Here is a 21,844-nt window from a genome sequence, read left to right as displayed (position 1 = left end):
TAAAGAAGAACAATTATACATTGCATGTCAGACAATCTCCACATCAACACCGAGAAAGCAACAACAACAAATAATGGTTACCCACCAGCATAAAGAAATCGCATATATTAGAAACCAACACTTTCTCATTACTTTATTTTCCAGATCATTAGATTGGGCCACAGCAACGCGTGGCAGGGGACGGCTAGTAGTAACAACAACAACAACAATAATATAGATAATGCAAGGTTCATTCTGAGATTGGATCATAGAGCTGTCTGGGATCTATCTGCCTGAATGTGGAGGTGGGCCCAGCCTGACTTCCCCAAGGCGCCTTTCGGGAGAGTGGCGGGGCTTTTCCGGAGCCTTCTGCGTCCCTTCTGCGGCGGGGATCCCAATGGGAATGGCATCCCCCTCGGCTGTTTGTTTGGGCTGGGAGGGGCGGGGCCAGGAGGGGGCAACCTGGGGAGGGGGGAAGGAGGGGGCGGGGCTTCTTGGGGCCAGGCCACCCGCGGCAATTAAGGCTGAACTTTGGGTGAACTAATTGTTCGGACCAAGGTAAAGTGGGCAGCGACCTGCGGGGGGAGGGAAGGGGATGGGATGGGGAGGGGAGCTTGGAAGCCAGGGGTATAAAAGGAGCCCCCGCGAGAAAGGGAAAGCAGGTGGCGGCGAGTCCGAGGGGCAGAAGAGAGCCCAAGCTTCCTCTCGATCCACTCCTCTCTCTCTTTTTCCGGCATGGGCTTCTTCTCCTCCTTGCTGACCAGCGCCTTGGGCAGCTTCGTGCTCCTCCCGCTGCTCCTCTTCCTGCTCTCGGTCAAGCTCTGGGGCTTGTACTGCCTGCGGGGCCGCGACCCGGGCTGCCCCTTGCCCTTGCCCCCCGGCACCATGGGCCTGCCTTTCTTCGGAGAGACGCTCCAGTTGGTCCTCCAGGTAAAGCACCGCCCGGAGGAGCCAACACAAGAGAAGGAGGAGCTCGCCTCCCCTCGGCCCGGGTTTCATGCCTTGCTTTCTCTCTCTCTTTCCCGCAGCGGCGCAAGTTCCTCCAGATGAAGCGGCGCAAGTACGGCTTCGTGTACAAGACGCACCTCTTCGGCAAGCCCACGGTGCGCGTGATGGGCGTGGAGAACGTGCGCCACATCCTGCTGGGCGAGCACCGGCTGGTGGCCGTCCAGTGGCCCGCCTCGGTCCGCACCATCCTCGGCGCCGGCTGCCTCTCCAACCTCCACGACGCCCAGCACAAGCACCGCAAGAAGGCAAGAAGGGCCCCCGGGGCAAGGGACGGGGGAAAGGGGGAAAAGGGCGCGCGCTCCTGGCCCGGATCGAGGCCTGGCCAGAGAGAGGGAGAGGGGCGCCGGAGACTCACTGCCGTGCAATGGACTTCCAACTGCATTATCTCCTCAGGGTAGAGAGACTCACAGTGTAGTCTCACCCATGCTTTCCCCTCTCAATTACCGCGTTATCTCCGCAAGGTAGAGACTCACAGTGTAGAGTCTCACCCATGCTCTCCCCTCTCACTTATATCTATCCACTGTCATTCAATGCACTTCCAACTGCATTATCTCCTCAGAGAACCACAGTGTAGAGTCTCACCCATGCTTTCCCCTTTCAGTTACCGCCTTATCTCCTCAGGGTAGAGAATCACAGTGTAGAGTCCTCACTCATGCTTTCCCCCCTCAATTATATCTCTGCACTGCTGTGCAATGCATTTCCAACTGCCTTATCTCCTCAGGGTAAAGAATCACAGTGTAGAGTCTCACCCGTACTTTCTCCTCTCAGTTATATCTCTCCACTGCTATGCGATGCACTTCCAACTGCATTATCTCCTCAGGGTAGAGACTCACTGCCTTGTCTCTCCACCACCATGCAATGCACTTCCAACTGCGTTATCTCCTCGGGGTAAAGACTCACCCATGCTTTTGTTTTCCCCCTCAATTATCTCTCTCCACTGCCATGCAATGCACTTCCAACTGTATTCCCTCCTCAGGGTAGAGACTCAGTGTAGAGCCTTACCCATGCTTTCCCCTCTTCATTATATCTCTCCACTGCTATGCACTGGACTTCCAACTGCATTATCTCCTCAGGGTAGAGAATCACAATGTAGAGTCTCACCCATGCTTTCCCCCTCTAAATTATCTCTCTCCACTGCTATGCCATGCACTTCCAACTGCATTATCTCCTCAGGGTAGAGAATCACAATGTAGTCTCACCCATGCTTTCCCCTCTCAATTATCTTTCTCCACTGCAATGCACTTTCAACTGCATTCTCATCTCGGTCTGTATGTATCCAATTATATCTCTGCACTCCTTTGCAATGCATTTCCAACTGGGTTATCTCCTCAGGGTAGAGAATCACAGTGTAGAGTCTTACCCATGCTTTCCCCTCAGTTATCTCTCTCCACTGCTATGCTACGCAGTTCGTTATCTCCTCAGGGTAGAGACTCACTGCCTTGTCTCTTCATTGCCATGCAATGCTTATCTTCTCAGGATAGAGAATCACAGTGTAGAGTCTCACACATGCTTTCCTCTCTCAATTATCTCTCTCCACTGCCATGCAATGCACTTCCAACTGCATTATCTCCTCAGGGTAGAGACTCACAGTGTAAAGTCTCACCCATGCTTTTCCCCTCTAAATTATCTCTCTCCACTGCTATGCGATGCACTTCCAACTGCATTATCTCCTCGGGGTAGAGAATCACAATGTAGAGTCTCAACCATGCTTTCCCCTCTCATTTCTCTCTCTCTCCAGTGCCATGCAATTCACTTCCAACTGCATTATTTCCTGTGTAGAGTCTTACCTTTACTTTCTCCTCTCAATTATTTCTCTCCACTGCTATGCAATGCACTTCCAACTGCAGATCTCCTCAGAGTAGAGACTCACAGTATAGAGTCTCACCCATGCTTTCCCCTCTCAATTATCTTTCTCCACTACTATGTAATGCACTTCCAACTGTATCATCTCCTCAGTGTATAGACTCACTGTCTTGTCTCTCTCCACAGCCATGCAATGCACTTCCAACTGCGTTATCTCCTCAGGGTAGAGAATCACATCCTTTCCCCTCTCAATTATATCTCTCCACTGCCATGCAGTGCACTTCCAACTGCATTATCTCCACAAGGCAAAGTCCTAACTGCATTATCTGTCTCTCCATTGCCTTGCAATGCACTTCCAACTACATCATCTCCTCAGTGTGTAGAGTCTCACTGTACTCTCTCTCTCCATTGCTATGCAATGCATTTTCAACTGTATTATCTCCTCAGTGTAGTCTCACTTCACTGTCTCTCTTCACTGCCATGCAATGCACTTCCAGCTCACAGAGACTCAGCATAGTCACCCATGCTTTCCCCTCTCAGTTATCTCTCTCCACTGCCACGCAATGCACTTCCAACTGCATTATTTCCTGTGTAGAATCTCACCCTTACTTTCCCCTCTCAACTATCTCTTCACTGCTATGCAATGCACTTCCAACTGAATTATATCACCAGTGTAGTCTTAACTGCATTCTCTATCTCTTGCAATGACATGCAATGCACTTCCAACTGCATTATCATCTCAGTCTAGCCTCACTGTATTATCTCTCCACTGCCGTGCAGTGCACTTCCAACTGCGTTATCTCTTCAGTGTAGAGACTCGCAGTGTACAGTCTCATCCTTACTTTAGCCTCTCAATTATCCCTCTCCACTGCTATGCCATGCACTTCCAACTGCATTATATCCTCAGTGTAGAGTCTCACTACATTGTCTCTCCCCCATGTAGTTAACTTTGAAGCCTGTGATATCAGTGTAGAGACTTAACTGCATTGTATGTCATTATACGGCCAGGCAATACACTCTGAACTGCTTTAACTCACCAATGTAGAATCTAACTACAGTATATGTCTCTACTTTGCCATGCAAGGCACATCTGTATCATCAGTGTAAAGTCTTAACTGCATTATATGCCTCTGTGCTGCCATGCAATACACTTCTAACTGCATTATCTCTATCCACTGCCATGCAATGCATTTATTTCCAACTGCATTGTCTCATCAGTGTAGTCTTAACTGCATTATCTGTCTCTACACTGCCATGCAATACACTTTTAACTGCATTATATCCTCAGTGTAAAGTCTAAACTGCATTATGTCTCTCTACGCTGCCATGTAATGCACTTTGGACTACATTATATCCCCAGTGTAGCATCTAACTGCTTTATATGCATCTACACTGCCATACAATACACTTCCAAGTGCATTATCTTGTCGGTGTAGGGTCTCACTGCATTCTCTCTCTCCACTGCCATGCAACTAACTGCATTTACTCACCAGTGTAGAGACTTTCCTGCAGTATATGTCTTTACACTGCCATGCAATACACTTTGAACTGCATTCTATCCCCAGTGTAGCCGGGTCAGTAGAGTCTAACCACCTTATCACTTTGAGAAATTTCACAGTTGTAAGTCACTGTAAGTTTCAAGCATGAAGATTGGAGAGGCACTGAGCTCATCTCATGAGTTAAACTACTTCTGGCTGTCAATCATAGCCCGCCATTGTGAATTTTCCCCCTGCCTCTCAAAGCTCCTGCCTCTTATCACACTTTACTCCCAGGTTTACATCTGAAACTCATCCTCACCAGTCTCTTGTATTTGATTTAGAACCCCATTATTATATTATAACATTTATATTTTATATTTTATAATTTTATTTATATTTATATGATATAAATATTTATATTTATAAAATATAATATAATTATATTGTAATGTAATACGATATACTACTACTACTACTAATAATATGATATTATAATTATATATATTTATATTAAATGTAAATGATGTCAGTATAATGTTATAGTACAATATAATATATAATATTAATATTGTGCTATGATAATAATATATATTGTATTTATTTGGTGGCATATAAATGTCTAAATAAATAAATAGAACCATAGGATCCCATGGAAAGCAACAATTTTCTTTTCTTGTATCCTATGGGGTTTGGGGCAGAACAATAGGATCCCATGGAAAGAAGTGGTTCCTTTAATGTAAATGGCTTTGGGCAGGGCAAGGGATGTCTTAGCTTTCAATATTGTTGTTTCACCTGATTAAAAAAAGAAGAAGCAATACTGACTGTGATGAATGTAAGATTAAAGTATTGCTCTTAAATTTCCAATGTGTGTTGGGGAGGCAGGACTTGAGGGGCGATTCTCTACTCTTAAAGGGACAGGTCACCCATACTCTCCTCTCTCAATGAGATGAGGGCTGAGATATATATATATATATATATATATATATAGTTACTGAATTATATGCCTCTGTGCTGCCATGCAATGCCCTTCCAGTCTTACTGCATGATTTGTCTCCTCTGTATTGCCAAACTGCATTAGATCCTTGGTTTGTTTGTTTTGTGTGTGTCAGGAGTGACTTGAGAAACTGCAAGTCGCTTCTGGTGTGAGATAACTGACCATCTACCAGGACGGTGCCCAGGGGACGACCAGATGTTTTGATGTTTTTACCATCCTTGTGGGGAGGCTTTTCTCATGTCTCTGCATGGGAAGCTGGAGCTGACAGAGGGAGCTCATACGTGCTCTCCCCAGATTTGAACCTCGGTGTACAGTCTTAACTGCATTGTATGACTCTACACTGACAATCTAATGCAGTTCCAAAGTGGCAGTGCAAAGCAAATAAGCGCTTTCCAGACTTGAGAGGTGTTGGGAAATGCTTTCCAGCTTCAAACTCCCTGCAAAATCGCGGGAAAGAAAAGCCTGAATGCGCACCAATATGATTGGTGTCACGGGCGGGCTTCCAACTGTTTCCAGGATTTCCTCTCTGGACCTCTTTCATCCACCGCATTGGCAAGGCATTCAACAACAAGACCCACACAACATTTCCAGCCCTGGATAGGAATCTTTGTTATTCAATCGCAAGTCAGCGATTCATAGTTCAGCCCACAGATCCCTGATCTAGCGGTTCTCCCCCTCTTTAGAGAGAATGAGTCCATCTCTTCCCCCCCACCCTGCTTATTCAAAGTCCCCGACTCCTCTTTGCTTCTTTCCCCTGGCCTTGAGTTTACTCCCCAAGTATGTTTTTGTATTTGTATTCCCAAGGCCTCAAGAAGCGACTTGAGTCATCTCTGGTGTGAGAGAATTGGCCGTGATGTTTTGATTATTTATCATCCTTGTGGGAGGCTTCTCTCGTGTCCCCCACATGGGGAACTGGAGCTGACAGAGGGAGCTCAACCTGCTCTTCCCGACTGAAACCTCTGACCTATCTGTCGTCATTCCTGCCAGCGGGGAGCTGTAGCTGACAGAGGGAGCTCAACCCTCTCTACTCGATTGAAATCTCTGACCTATCTGTCATAATTCCTGCCAGTGGGGAGCTAGAGCTGGCAGAGGGAGCTCAACCCGCTCTCCCTGACTGGAACTTTTGACTTGCCTGTCATCATTCCTGCCAACAGGGAGCTGGAGCTGACAGAGGGAGCTCAACCTGCTCTCCCCGACTGGAACCTCTGACCTGTCTGTCATCATTCCTTCCCAGGGCCCTTCCACACAGCCATATAACCCAGAATATCAAGGCAAAAAAATTCCCACAATATCTGCTTTGAACTGGGTTATCTGAGTCCACACTGCCATATATTCTAGTTCAAAGCAGAAAATGTGGGGTTTTATTCAGCTGTGTGGAAGGGGTCCCAGAAAGCTTCCTTGTGAAGCAAGTTTCCTTGAATTCGGTGAAAGTTTGTGTTCAGAAATTGGACCAGGTCCATTAACTGCTTGCACTTTCAGGAGGTTTGAGGCTGCTATTAAAAAAGTAAGATATAAAGATCCAGCCCAAACATCCCCCAATCTCTCTGCTGCCCTCTAGGTGATCATGCGGGCTTTCTCCCGAGAGGCGTTGGAGCACTACATCCCACCCATCCAGGAGGAGGTCAGTGCTTGCCTTCAACAGTGGCTCCTGGCCCCCGAGGGCCCCAACAGCACCGGAGGCTGCCTGCTGGTCTACCCGGAGGTGAAGCGCCTCATGTTCCGCATCTCCATGCGCATCCTGCTGGGCTTTCGCCCCAGCCAAGCCCACGCCCAGAGCGAGCAGTGCCTGGTGGAGGCCTTCGAGGAGATGATCCGCAACCTTTTCTCCCTGCCCCTCGATATGCCCTTCTGTGGCCTTTACAAGGTAAGGAAGGACGTTCCCCAAGAACGAAGTCTTCTTTCCCTTCCCAAATTGGAATGAGTCCAGAGGTTGGCATTGATCACCTCTCCGTGGCTCTTTCCACATGCCATACTGCAAATAATTGCATAGGGACCATGGGAATGGGTTTATTGGGATGACATAAACCACAAGCACTGATGCACAGGAAGGGCCTTCCTTCCCACACTTTTGTGGGAGTTTGTTGAATGGCTGCTGGATTTTGTAGAACTTCATTAAATGCTCAGTGTAGATGGTGTCAAAACTGAGGTGGGCCAGAGTGGTTGCATTGACCACTTCTCCAAGACTCTGACAGAGAATGAGGACCATCTGCACAATGGTTTTCAATCTTCCTAATTTTGCAACCCCTTAATACAGTTCCTCATGTTGTGGTGACCCCCAACCATAAAACTATTTTCGTTGCTACTTCATAACTGTAATTTTGCTACTGTTATGAATCATAATGTAAATTTCTAATATGTAGGATGTATTTTCATTCATTGCACCAAATTTGGCACAAATACTTGATACGCCCAAATTTGAATACTGCTGGGGTTGGGGGGGATTGATTTTGTCATTTGGGAGTTGTAGTTCTTGGGATTTATAGTTCATCTAAAATCAAGGAACATTCTGAACTCCACCAATGAGGGAATTGAACCAAACTTGGCACACAGAACTCCCATGACCAGCAGGAAATTCTGGAAGGGTTTGATGGGCATTGACCTTGAGTTTTGGAGTTGTAGTTCACCTATATCCAGAGAGCACTGTGGACTCAAACTTGGCACTAATATTTAATATGCCCAAATATGGACACTGGTGGAATTTGGGGGAAATAGACATTTGGGAGTTGTCGTTGCTGGGATTTATAGTTCACCTACAATCAAAGAGCATTCTGAATCCCAGCATCGATAGAATTGGGCCCAACTTCCCACACAGAACCCCCCTGTTTGTGTCTACTTGCAAGTCAATATTGCATTTTCTGATGGTCTTTGGCGATCCCTCTGACATCCCTTGTGACCCAACCCCAAGGGGTCCCACCCCTAGGTTGAGAAGCACTGATTTACACTGGCCATTTCATGGAGTTCGAACTTGGCTTCGAAATGCGGCTGCCGATTTTTGCTCTCTTCCTACCTAAGAGAGCAAAAGAAAGCCCTTCATGTGCATCAGTGGTTTGTGTCATTCCCATCTGGACCGCCTACTGGTTCCACGATTTCCTATCGAATCATCTGTACAGCCTTCAGTACAGGTGGTCCCTGGCTTACAAATGACCCATAGTTAAGAACGGGAGTGAGACAACGTTAAGTGAGAGAAATCTGCCCCTCGGAAGTGAAGTCACTCTTGGAAGAGATACCATTGGGAAATGGGGTCTCCACTGAAGCTTTTTCTCCAATCCTTGTTTCTACAACAAGCCATTTTTTTCAAATCCAATTATCACAGGGACAGAAAGTGAAGTGAAATCTTCTGAAGAGGGACACATATAGCAAAACAAACCCATAGGGGTGGTAACCATATGTTTGTGTATGTATGTATGTATATGTATACACACACACACATGCGCGCATGCACACACACACACACACACACACACACAATCTCTCTGTGTGTATATTTGGCTGAAGTTACACTTAAAAATGCTCCTGTTCTGACTTGCATACAAATTCAACTTAAAAATAATCCCACCAGAACCTGTCTGGTTCATTATTTGGAGACTGCATGTACTGGTTTGAAACTGTATTAGATGATCAGTGTAGATGGGGGCTGGGTAAGGAAGGAAGTGGCACACACACACACCAGGCATGGGAGCTTCTCTTCCTTCTCCTGAGTCCACTCTGCTTGTAGGGCTTGAGAGCACGGGGCATCATCCATGCCAAAATCGAGGAGAACATCAGGGCAAAACTGGCCGGGAAGGAGCCTGCGGATGGCCACAAGGATGTGCTGCAGCTGCTGATGGAGCATACGCAGGGTGACGGGGAGCAGCTCAGCATGCAGGTGAGGCAGGGGACATCCCACACCTGCATTAAGTGCCGGGGGGGGGGGGGGCTGGAATCCATGATAGGGTCACCATAAGTCAGAAGCTATTTGAAGACACAGGACCACAACAGTTTATTCCAGGCATACCTGAGATGGGAGGGATTCCTGCTTTTCCTTTATTCTAAATTGATCAGGAATGGCTTGCATTCCCTCCAGCTCCCCACACTCTTTTTAGGTAGTGCATTCTTCTATTGGGGGAAAATCCTACTTAGGATTTGAGGAAAATGGAGGTAATGTAACAGATAGTGCTTTCTCCACGATTGACTTTCCATGCCTGAGAAACACTTCATCTGCTATGTGTTTGTATATGTGTGCATGAGTCTCCACAACTGATCCTTAAGTTCCTTCCTCTAAAATGTAGCTCACAACACCGAGCTCCCTTCTATACTGCCATATAATCCAGATTATCAAAGCAGATAATCCACATGATCTGCTTAGAACTGGATTATATGAGTCTACACTGCCATTATCTTCTATATAAATAAAAATGTAATGTTCGTTTGTGGGATTAACATAAGTCAAAAACCACTGGACGAATGGATACCAAATTTGGACACAATACACCTATCAGGCCAACAAGTGACCATCACTCATAAAAACACTGAAAAATACAGCAGAAGAGACTTAAAAAGCAAAAAAAATTACATTACATAAACACCAAAACACATATACACAGACTGGGCCACAGCAACACATGGCAGGGGATGGCTAGTTATTATATAATCCAGTTGACTGCATCATCTGGCAGTCTAAATGCAGCCTCGGTTTAGGTCCCTTCTATGCTGCCATATAATCCAGTTCAAAGCAGATAATCCGGATTTTATATGGCAGTGTAGAAAGAGCCTTAGTATTTGTTGGTGCTCTCTCATCCAAGTTACTAACCAGGGATGGCCCTGCTTAACATTCAAGATCTTACTGGTTCTAGTGCATTCAAGGTATTTAGGCCCTTTCTCCCTACTGTAATGCTTTTTAAACTTGACAGTCCTTTTCCCCCCAAATGTGACCAAATTTGCTTCCAATAATAATAATAATAATATTAACAACAACAATAACAATAATAATCTTTATAGCCCGCCACCATCTCCCTGATGGGGACTCAGAGCGGTTTACATGGGGCCAAGCCCGAACAACATATTACATCAAGATAAAACCAAAACATAAACAACAACCAGCAGCATCAAAATTACATTAAAAAGAAAAAAACCAATAACAAAATAGCATTACAATAAACAAACAATAAAAAAACCACAGATATACTCTCAAATCACAGTATCCTTATTGTAACAATTCACTTCTATGTTTTTTCTTATCACTTACTTTCAAAAACATTAGATTTGGCCAACCAATTTAGTACTATTTTAAACGGATTTTAATTTAGTTTCATTTAATGTTTTACTTATTATGTACCTGCTGTTTTATTTGTGTGTATATGGGGGACATCGAATTGTTGCTGGCTGTAAGCCGCCCTGAGCCCCCCTCCGGGGGTTGAGAAGGGCAGAGTACAAATATTTGAAATAAATAAATTTCTCCAGAATCCTTAGAAGCATCTTAGAAGAATTGGACTTTTCTGGATTAAAAAAAATCTAGTTTGCTTAGGAGGGGGGCTATTATCAAGTGGTGACCTCCTGTGATGAAGAGCTAAGAGTGGGTTTTAATGGACTGGCAATTTCACCAATCTCTTTTCCCCCCTTACTTTTTTTGAATGCAGGCTGATGTTCATTATATTCTTAAACCTGCATCCTATTGTTTAATCCCAGCTGGAGTGGACACACAGGGAATGGCAAATCAGTGGGTGGTCAAATCCTTTTGGTTTGTCAGGCTTGCTCTAGTTGAGACTAACAATAGCATTCTGGTCCAAGCAGGTAATCTTATGTGTGTCTACTTGCAAGTCAAGTTGGGGAGAAGTCTTCTTCTAGAGCACTCCCCAAACATTTGCTTTGGTAGCTTGTTGCGTGTCTGCAAGTCACGTCTGACCTACAGTCACCCTGGGGTGAACCTATCAGAGGATATTTCTTGGCTGTTTTGGTAGCTTTAAGAGTTTGACGAGCAGTATTTCTGTTGTTTTTTTTTTAATCAGTGGTTCCCAACCTTTTTCATTTTTTGACCAGAGACCACTCTTCAACATTAGTACCAAAAGGGTTGCCAGTCAGTTTTTGGTCAACTTTATATTTGGTTTGGTTATTTGGGGTGCTGATTCAGAAAATTGCATTGGATAGACCACATCAGCTCTAGTTTCTGAAACAGAACATATGTCACCCAGTAGTCATCATTTGCTTGCCCATAGAAAACCATATTTAATAATCTTGAGCTGATGTGGTAGTAGTAATCTTTTGTGGGTAGTCAGCCCTTCTGACATCCCTGTTGCCTCGGTACTATAAGAGGGTATTGTGAGACCAGTCACACTTGTTGCCATGTGGTTTCGAGGCAACGGTGTAGTAATGATGAGGCTGCGGACCATATTTTTGTTCTTGTGGACCACTGTTTTAGATACTCAAGAGTTTGGCTATGGAAAGTTATTAGAGATTTGGCAGACGCAGAAAAGTAATGGGAGGATCTTATGAGACCTCCATTCTTCACCTAGGTTTTTTTTTTTTGCTGGCTTTATTATCTAATGCAATAATGTTTTTGAAGGCTTTCATAGCCAGAATCACAGGGGTGTTGTGTGGTTTCCGGGTTGCATAGCATCATTCAAGTAGCATACGGCCACTAGAATACTGCCATACTGCTCATAAACCACGTAATACCGCAATAATTGTGTTTGGCATGAATTCATAGCATTTTCCGATCTTTCACATAATCAAAGATTGAAAGGATGCGATCAATGTTCAAATGTTTTAGCTCAGATATTCTTGATGTCCACTACAGAGAGCAAGAGAATTGAAGATTAGTATTCTGAGTTCCCACTGAATTGGTTCAATCTACAGATCACCCATACACCTAATCACTCCTTCTGCTTCAGCATTGCCAGATGCGAACTGCATTGAGCATTCCCTCTTCCTGCCAATGTTGGAGTTGATGGCGGTTATGGACCAACTTATGGGGCACTCAGGTTGGAAAAGTCTGCAACATGTATTTGTTCTTTTCTCTTGCTCATAGGCAGAAAAAAATGCCTTTGGAAGCTGATACCTAAAATTGGTCTCTTTATTATAGGCCTGCTACCCTGTATCTCTCTCGCATGTATGGCACACTACCAATTTCTCAGTAAATACTACACTAAAATATTACAAATTTGACAAATATTCTGTTCTCGGTTTGAAAGTGTTATTTCCTGTTTAATTGTGCAGTACCTACTTTGAAAGTAGTTGTTAATCTCCAGAAACTTTGCTTTTGTCACAAACTATGTTGAACTAGGCGAGATACTATCGATATTCATTGAAAAACTATAGCAAAATGTGCTGCAGGATGTCTCAAGTTTTTGCAGTTTATTAAACCTTTTCCATGTTTTCATGATAGAACTAATTAGGAAACGCCATTTATAACCTGGAAACCAAAACCATGTTACATAGTGTTGTTGTTGTCGTTGTTGTTGTTGTTGTTGTTGTTGTTGTTGTTGTTGTGTGCCTTCAAGTAGTTTCCAAGGTATGGCAACCCTAAGGCAAAGTCATGGGTCTTCTGGGCACAATGTCGGTTAGAGGGGTTTGCCATTGTTTGCCTTTCAGCTTGAGCGAATATAACTTGCTCAAAGTCATCCATGGCTAAGTGGGGATTGATTCCACAAGGTAATGAATTTTGAAGGTAGGCAATTGAGACATTAAGTGAGGGGGTACTAAGATGTTGCAAGGGGATGTAGTTCAGTGGTAAGGCACATGCTTTGCATGCTTGCGGCCCTGGGTTTGATCCCCAGCATCTTTATCTTAGGAAGCCCCCAGTGGTGCAGCAGGTTAAATTGGCTGGTTTTGTCAAATTTTCTGGTATTTTAGCTATACTGTATTGTTTTGGTAGTGGAAGAAGTCTATGTGGTGACAACATGAATTACTGCACTGGGTGACATCAACCCCAGCAATGCATTTTTGGTTTCTCCCATCTGTTCTTCAATTAACAATGCATGTATTGAGGTGTGAAGTTAGTGAAGGAAATAAGTGGCAATTTAAGAGGAAGGACTACAGCAAAGTGAATGTGTATTGTGTGTTTTATCGGAGTCTGTTGGGAAACATAAGGCTATGGAAAGACTTGGAAGGCAACAGACATTGTGGAAGAAACAAACTAGAGAGCACTCAATGGACAGCAAAAAGAGATGACAAGTCTCCAAAGTGCTCAACAGTCTTAATCTAAATTCCCAATACATTTCAGCAATCTCTCACTCTCAATGGATTTCATCAGGGGCAAGGTGAAATCTGACTGCAGAAAGTTCCAAGGTCTAACTTCGGAAATTTCTGTAGTTATAATTTGTATTGCCATACACACACATACATATATACATGAGGGTTGAATGAAAAGTAATGCCTCCACCTTTGTTACTTGGGTTTGGAAGGGAATATTTTAATAAATCAAATGCAGAAATAACCCTTAGAATGTGCTCTTTAACTTGTTTGAAATTTCTCTCTGAGTGATACGACGATTGTCCTAAATCAGTCTGTCAACCTTTTGCTTGTGAAACTTTGTGGTTGCTGTCACAGGATGTCCAACTCTTTGTTTGTCACGCAAGTCAGATGTTCCCACCTCAACATCTTTAAACTTACTCACCCAATGACGCACAGTACTCACATCAACACAATAATCATAAACAGCTTGCATTATCTGATGAATCTCCTTTGGGATGATGCCTTCTGTTGTCAAGAATTCAATGACTGTACGTTGCTTAAATCACATTGACTGACAGTCTGTGCAGAGTTCCATACTTTGCACTTTAACAACACAACCGTTTAATGCTAAGGCTTCCCGCCAAAATGAAACTGTATAGGAGAGTCTACCGAACAAGCCAGTACCTGCCGCATACCAGTACTGCCATCTGTTGCGCTACGAAGGTGGAAGCATTACTTTTCATTCAAGCCTTGTATATATTGAACTATACATAGGGCAAAATACATTTAGACTTTTCCAGCATAGAACAGCTATATTGTGAACACTGGAGGTGTGTCTCCTTCTTCCCTGTGGACAACAGGCTGCAGACTATCAGAATATTGGGCAGAAGAATGTGTAAAGTTGTTCTGCAAGAGAAAGCACAAAGATAGGCATTTCCAAAGTTAATGTGGTCTTCTAGATCATATTCACCTGCGGCTCCCAGTATTCTTTAGTATTATTTATGCTATCTAGATTTACAATTCAATTGTATCTTAAAGATCAGCTATTTCCACCTGATTGGTTGCTGCAGTCCATAATATTTGTGCATGTATGACATTTGGAGTTTGGTATTTCCCCTTGGAGTTATGAAAGATTACACTGCAATGGAAGTGAGTGTGTGACTGGACTGAAACTTGGAACAGTGATGTGACTACTCACATGGCCATGGAGCTCAAAGGGTCAATGGGTCAGTTACTTTTTCTTAGCCCAATCTACTCTGCAGTGTTACTGTGAAGATAAAATATAGAGGAGGAGAGCCATGAATGCTATTGAAGAGAAGGCAGGATATATGAAGCCTGAAACTGTTTTCCCCTCTTCTCCCTCTCTCTAAAGGAGCTGAAAGAATCTGCAACAGAGCTGCTTTTTGGTGGGCATGAGACCACAGCCAGTGCTGCGACATCCTTGATTATCTTTCTGGGCCTTCATCATGAAGTGTTACAAAAAGTGAGAAAGGAATTGCAAGAGAAGGTCAGTGATCTCCCAGAACACCATGAGCACATTTAAAATGCTATAAATAGAATGATGAGCAAATACTGTTGGAGGAAGTCTCCACTGGGGATGCTTATCTTCCTAGAGCAGTGGTTCTTAACCTGTGGGTCCCCAGGTGTTTTGGCCTACAACTCCCAGAAATCCCAGCCAGTTTACCAGTTGTTAGGATTTCTGGGAGTTGAAGGCCAAAACATCTAGGGACCCACAGGTTGAGAACCACTGGCCTAGAGTTTAAAGGCAACTTAAACTCTTTTCAGCTCTTGTGATTGGGGTACTTTACTAGTGCTAAAGGAGTATAAAGGTCTTAGCACTTCATCACACTAGAGAAAAAAATCTACTTAAAATCTGGTTGCTGCCTCCTGCAGAATTCTGGGGTTTGTAGTTAAGTGAGTCTGTTAAAGGCTCCTCCCTAAACTACAAACCCCAAAATTCTTCAGGAGGCAGAAACTGGATTTTAAGTGGAGTTTTTTCTCTAGTGTGATGAGACCCTCAGATAAAGGACTTCATCACATTGAGATACGTAAGCTGGGGGATAGCGGGGGAATCTGGGGCAGCGGGGCAAATCCATCGAGCAGCATGGAAAACCATCCTCAAGCACCTCACATTGATCCCTTTCCAATCACACATCAGAAGCAATCACTGCCTGGCTTCCTCCCATGCTGTCCCTGGCTTAACTAATAAGAACACAGGTAGCCACCCATGTTCTCAGGGCTCTGTCCTAGGAATCTTCCAGGATGGAACCAGGACAGAGTCCTACCAGAAGTAGCCCTGCATCATGTGATGGGCTCTGGTGGGCTCCATCTTGGAAGTGTAGTAGGCTACCCGTATTCTTAGGGCTCTGTCCTACTACACTACCTGTAGTCTCATTAGTTAAGCCAGGGACACTCAGGGGGAAGCTGTGACCCTATGTGGTGAGGTCCTAAGTATTTATCACAACTGAAGTAAACCCATTGAATGAAAAGAATTTTATCATCCCAAACCTATCCGAGTTCTATCGATTGAATGGACATGCCTGCTTTAGGACTAAGAACTAGATTTAATCCCTAATATTTAGCGGATCTAAAATCTATTAGAATCAAAGTAACAGATTTGAAGTACTTTTGTTTGGTTTTTAGAAAAGGGGGCAATGAAATGGTCAATATTTTTGTGTTTAATGTAATGTAATTTCCGAAGAAGGATTCTTTAAAAGGAATATCTGTCCTTGCACTTGTGTGGTTTCTATTTCAGTGTCTATGGCACTGACTTGAAAGCAGTGTGCTTTTTCTAGTTTAAATATTTTATTTTCCAGGCTATTTGACGATCGCATCTCCTCTTACAAACCAGCCCAGGGACTGTGGTCATTGGAGAAGGCCCTGCTCTTGCTCCCACCCCCATCTCAAGCACGGCTGGTGGGAACGAGAATGAGGGCCTTCTCAATGGTCACCCTCCACCTCTGGAACTCCCTCCCTAAAGAAATAAATCCACCCCTCCCTCCTCTCCTTCAGAAAACAACTGAATACCTACTTTTGCTCACTAGCGTGGAGAGGAGGAGGATTAGATGGTTGAGAGATCACTGTCGGGCTTCTGTTTGAGAATTATTTGTATTTGTGCTTTCACGGTCCACTCCAGCCCAATGATCTCATTTGACTACATAACCAACCCATACCATTTTGTGAACCCTTGCTGGCTGTTGTACACTAATGTGAATGTTTTGTTTAGATTTATACTATTATAGAATTTTGTCTGATTTATGTGTAGTTTATTTTATTGATGTCAGGTTTAATTTACTGATGTTGGGTCTTAATTTGATGTTAGGCTTTAATGTTACTTTATACGTGGAGGTTTTCTGGGATTTTATGTTAGTATCATGTGTGTTATGTAGGCATTGGATATTTGCCATTGTTATGCTGGAATCCGCTCTTAGTCCCCTTGGGGAGATAGGGCAAAATACAAATCAAGTATTATTATTATTATTATTATTATTATTATTATTATTTTACTGACACAAAAACACAGTATATCACAGCAAATGAGATCTATATGCTGGATTTCGTATCACAAAACGAACACTTCCCATGTGTCTAGGACTGTGTGATTTATTATTATTATTATTTATTTTATCTGCACACTTCCTCAGAGTGTATGGACTCAATCAATACTTTTCACTCTCAATCTGATAGCAACAGTAATATGGAAACTTCTCTAACCCAGGTGATATGCTTCCTGGTGTGTACGTTTCCTCCCCAAATAACACAGAGGTGATGAGCCTCTTGGGCATCTTCAAGGATGCCCAGCTGTATGGGCAGAAATGTTTACATTGAACGTGTTACAATTTGAGAGCACCCACAAAGATGGTAGCCACCCAACTGACAGAAAGGACATTGTAAAGTAGGAAATGGTAAGCAAGTCAGGTGGGCCCTAGTATTCTTGTCCCTTTGCAGGAAAAAATACTTTGGAATAGAATTCGCTCCAACAGATGTTAGAGGACTTGGTCTGGGAGGCCACTGTTACCTACATTTTTCACTACAAGTTATTTATATTGATATGTTATGTTGTATTTCTAGGGATTGCTAAGCAAACAGAGCCAAGAGAAGCATTTGGAAATGGAGGTCTTGGAACAACTGAAATATACCGGCTGTGTGGTCAAAGAAACTCTGCGTCTGAGCCCACCTGTGCCAGGAGGATTCAGGGTGGCCCTCAAAACCTTTGAACTAAATGTAAGCAGGAGAAACCAGTTTTGAAAAAAAGGAGTAGTGCCTTTAACCAGGAAAATACGAGATAATAATTCATATGATCATTCCAGGTGTACAGTTTCATTCAGTACAGTCTTAATAATGGAGAAATAGCACCTGTTGGACACTGCATTCTTTGACAGGATTTACATTTATTTTTTCTGCTATGGGTTACAGCTATCAATAAACCTTTTCTTAATATTTCTTACACAATGAAACTATATTAAACATCAGAAAGTACTTAATGATCTGACACCCAGCAACTTCACCAAGACAGGAAAAACAACAACAACAACAACAAACTTTATTTATACCCCACCACCATTTCCCCAAAGGGGACTCAGGGCGGCTAACATGAGGCCAAACCCAAAAATAATACAGCAAAATTAGATACAAAATAACAGAAAAATTACATCACAACAAAATACATAAAGTAACAAAATAAAATAAACTACTCCTTTGTGAGAACCTCCTTGCAGATAGGCTTCTTCCATCATACTCTGAAAACCTCACAATTTCATAAGGGTGCAACAACTGCATACACACACCACATTTATTTCACCTTTTATCATAAAGACTGGCTCAAATCCTGTACCATATTCAGATATAACCTTCTGTTATGCTTATAGATACCATTTTAAGATTATTGTGGAAGGAGGTATTTAGTACCTCCTTTGCAAAATGCAAACCTTAAAACATGCACCTCCTGTGGCTGTTTAGTATCTGGGGGAGGAATATATATAATAAACCAGGGGGCCTCAAACTAAGGCCTGTGGGCCAGATACAGCCCTTCAAGGTCATTTACCCAGCCCTTACTCAGGGTCAACCAAAATGGGATTTTGGCCTGCATCAATAGGAGTATAGTGTCTAGATCCAGGGAAGTCATGCTACCCCTCTATTCTGCCTTGGTTAGACCACACTGTATCCAGTTCTGGGCACCACAGTTGAAGAGAGATATTGACAGGCTTGTATGTGTCCAGAGGAGGGTGACTCAAATGATCAAGGGTCTGGAGAACAAGCCCTATGAGGAGTGGCTTATAGAGCTGGGCATGCTTAGCCTGAAGAAGAGAAGGCTGAGAGGAGACATGATAGCCATGTATAAATATGTGAGAGGAAGTCATAAGGAGGAGGGAGCGAACTTGTTTTCTGCTTAAACAGAGGCTGAATGGCCATCTGTCAGGGGTGATTTGAATGCAATATTCCTGCTTCTTGGCAGGGAGTTGGACTGGATGGCCCATGAGGTCTCTTCCAACTCTGATTCTATAATTCTATGATATAAACTTATTAGTATTTCATTGGGAAGTGTGGACCTGTTTTTGGCTGACAAGATAGGATTGTTGTTGTGTGCTTTCAGACTTAGGTTGACCCTGAGTGAGGGCTGGGTAAATGACCTTGAAGGGCTGTATCTGGCCCACAGGCCTTAGTTTGAGGCCCCCTGGTTTATTATATATATCAATTTGTGACTTCATCACATGGGCAAAATCGCCTGTCCTATGACAGTTCCACCTCAATTCAGGCATGGAGCTGCTGGATCCCATCACACAATGTAGATCTAATGCAATGTTTCTCAACCTTGATAGTGCTGTGACTCCTTAATACAGTTCCTCATGTTGTGATGACTCCCAACTATAACATTTTTGTAGCTTCTTCATAACTGCATTTTTGCTACTGTTATTAATCATAATGTAAATATCTGATATGCAGGATGCATTTTCATTCACTGGCCCCAAATTTGGCACAAATACCTGATACGCCCCAATTTTAATACTGGTGGGGTTGGGGGTTATTTTGTCATTTGGGAATTGTAGTAGTTGGTATTTATAGTTTACCTGCAAACAAAGAGCATTCTGAACTCCACCAGTGATGGAATTGAACAAAACTTGGCACACAGAACTCCCATGACCAACAGAAAATACTGGAAAGGTTTGGTGGGCATTGATCTTGAGTTTTGGAGTTGTTGTTCACCTACATCCAGAGAGCACTATGGACTCAAACAATGATAGATCTGGACCAAACTTGGCATGAATATTCAATATGCCCAAATGTGAACACTGGTGGAGTTTGGGGGAAGTAGACGTTAACATTTGGGAGTTTATTTGCTGGGATTAATAGTTCACCTACAATCAAAGAGAATTCTGAACCCAACCTATAATAGAATTGGGCCAAACTTCCCACACAGAACCCCCAGACCAACAGAAAATACTGTTTTTTCTGATTATCTTTGGCAACCCCACTGACACCCCTTCATGACCCCTCCAGGGGTCCCGACCCCCAGGTTGAGAAACACTGATCTACTGGGTGGTTTGGAGTAAGTTGTATTCTCCCAGGCTAAGTACAGGGCAATGGCAAACCATCTCTGAACAAATCTTCAAAAGTAAAATCTATGATATGGCTTAGAAAATTTAACTATAAGGCATACAACAAACAACATATGAGGTAAACCTATTTACCTCTTTTGTGTTACTATTCCTCTTTTGTTTTGTTTCTTATAGGGATACCAGATTCCTAAAGGCTGGAATGTTATTTACAGTATTTCTGACACCCATGAAGTTGCCGAGCTGTTCACCGACAAAGATGAATTCAATCCCGATCGCTTCATGTCTCCTTTCCCGGAGGATGTCTCACGATTTAGTTTCATCCCCTTTGGAGGCGGCTTGAGAAGCTGTGTGGGCAAAGAGTTTGCTAAAATTCTCCTCAAAATCTTTACTGTTGAATTGGCCCGGAATTGTGACTGGCAACTTCTAAATGGAGCGCCAACAATGAAGACAGGCCCTACCGTGTATCCTGAGGACAATCTGCCTACAAAATTCACAAGTTTTAATGGTCAGGTCTAACAAATTCAGTTTAAATCATGCACAATGGCTTTTTATAGTGCCCTAAATCCAATATTATATATTTAACTTTATGAATGTGTGATAGATATTTATGTGTTTTTCTAAGAATATTTTAAAGCTATTTCATATATAAACTTTGGTGTGTGTGTTTTTTTTTAAAGTAAGCACTATAATTATGGGTCCTTGGGATTCATAGTTGGATAATTTTATTTCTATAGAAATAAAGTGTCCTATCATTTAAGAAGCATTCTCAAATGTTGTTTCCTTTATTTTGAAAGCATTTCAAAATTGTGTGGATTACACTTGTATCACAGCACATGATGACAAGTAAAAGAAAAAACCTGAAGACAATGAATTTAAGTGCACATGGTGGAAAAAGTGATGTGGCTTATGTAAAAATAAATCTGATGCACCAATTGTTTATGGTTGCTTATGTTTGTGGAAAATACAATTCAGTACTGAAGTGCTGTTAACTATAGATCAAAGTAGGTTTGTGCTGATGGTGTTATAACAGCATGACCAATTTCTATTTTCTTTAGACCAGAAAGGGACAACCTGGTGTCTTCCAGATGTTTTGGATTACAATTTATTTATTTATTTAGTACATTTCTATACCGCTTGGGAAGATGTGAACTCATCGATGGACAGGGTATAGGGATTTTATCTTTGAAGATCCCCACCGCTATCACCAATTGCGAGGAGGTGCTTGTATGTTGCTGAGGTTGGCAACGGCAGGCCCTAATAATGGAGGTATTTTTACCTCAGGCACTTTTTAATCTCACCGCTGCCACCAATTGTACAGATGTGGATGTTATGGAGGGAATTTACCTCAGGCCTCAATTGTGTAGAAGAGTATATTATGGAGGAGGCCAATTATTATTAGTAAATTAAGGTAACTGCCACCAACGTGAGGTATTTGAGGTACCACCGATGAGATCTGGCTCTACAGACGCAGATTAGTTGAGATGAGACAGTTTTCAACAAAAGATAACAAGTTTATTGTGTACAAAACTTATAGTTGCAGGCTGTTAAATAACTTATGGAACTTTGAATATCACGTGGTTTATAATACAGTCCACTCTTCCAGATAACACAGCTTGTGGCTAACTTTCACTGAGGTGAAGCTCTCTAGTGAACAATGTTTCACTACTATAAATAGCCTTTCAATTTGATCTTCCCTCGATCAAATCTCTGATCTCTAGTCCTTCCTTAACTAGGGATCTTAACTAGGCTTCCTTTAGTCTTCTTTGACTAAAGAATCTGGCCAGGTTTCTTTCTTCAGCCCTCCTAGACTGATAAAACACCAGCCGCTCACACACAAGTCTCTCTCAGGCCTTTCCAAGCCTCACTCTCAGGCCTTT

At 43.0% G+C, this 21,844-nt stretch overlaps 1 protein-coding gene across 1 annotated transcript; it reads left to right on the top strand.

The window, feature by feature from the left end:
* The first annotated feature begins 567 nt into the window (after positions 1–567).
* On the top strand, positions 568–20,901 carry CYP26A1 (cytochrome P450 family 26 subfamily A member 1). The gene is made up of 7 exons (XM_060768719.2): positions 568–909; positions 1,008–1,232; positions 6,821–7,126; positions 8,978–9,127; positions 14,783–14,917; positions 17,482–17,634; positions 20,142–20,901. Exons 1-7 carry the CDS (start codon positions 715–717, stop codon positions 20,481–20,483), a joined length of 1,506 nt encoding a protein of 501 aa, XP_060624702.2. The 5' UTR covers positions 568–714; the 3' UTR covers positions 20,484–20,901.
* Positions 20,902–21,844: the final 943 nt, after the last annotated feature.

This window comes from Anolis sagrei, chromosome 3, assembly GCF_037176765.1.
Source record: "Anolis sagrei isolate rAnoSag1 chromosome 3, rAnoSag1.mat, whole genome shotgun sequence".
Lineage (NCBI taxonomy): Eukaryota > Metazoa > Chordata > Lepidosauria > Squamata > Dactyloidae > Anolis > Anolis sagrei.
This window is presented reverse-complemented; position numbering and strand designations above follow the sequence as displayed.

Bases quoted from the DNA above. Each gene is read 5' to 3' on its own strand.
- CYP26A1 (XM_060768719.2), top strand. From the start codon at position 715: ATGGGCTTCTTCTCCTCCTTGCTGACCAGCGCCTTGGGCAGCTTCGTG. The intron at 1,233-6,820 runs GCAAGAAGGGCC...GCTGCCCTCTAG, and splicing joins AGCACAAGCACCGCAAGAAG to GTGATCATGCGGGCTTTCTC. The intron at 7,127-8,977 runs GTAAGGAAGGAC...CTCTGCTTGTAG, and splicing joins CCTTCTGTGGCCTTTACAAG to GGCTTGAGAGCACGGGGCAT.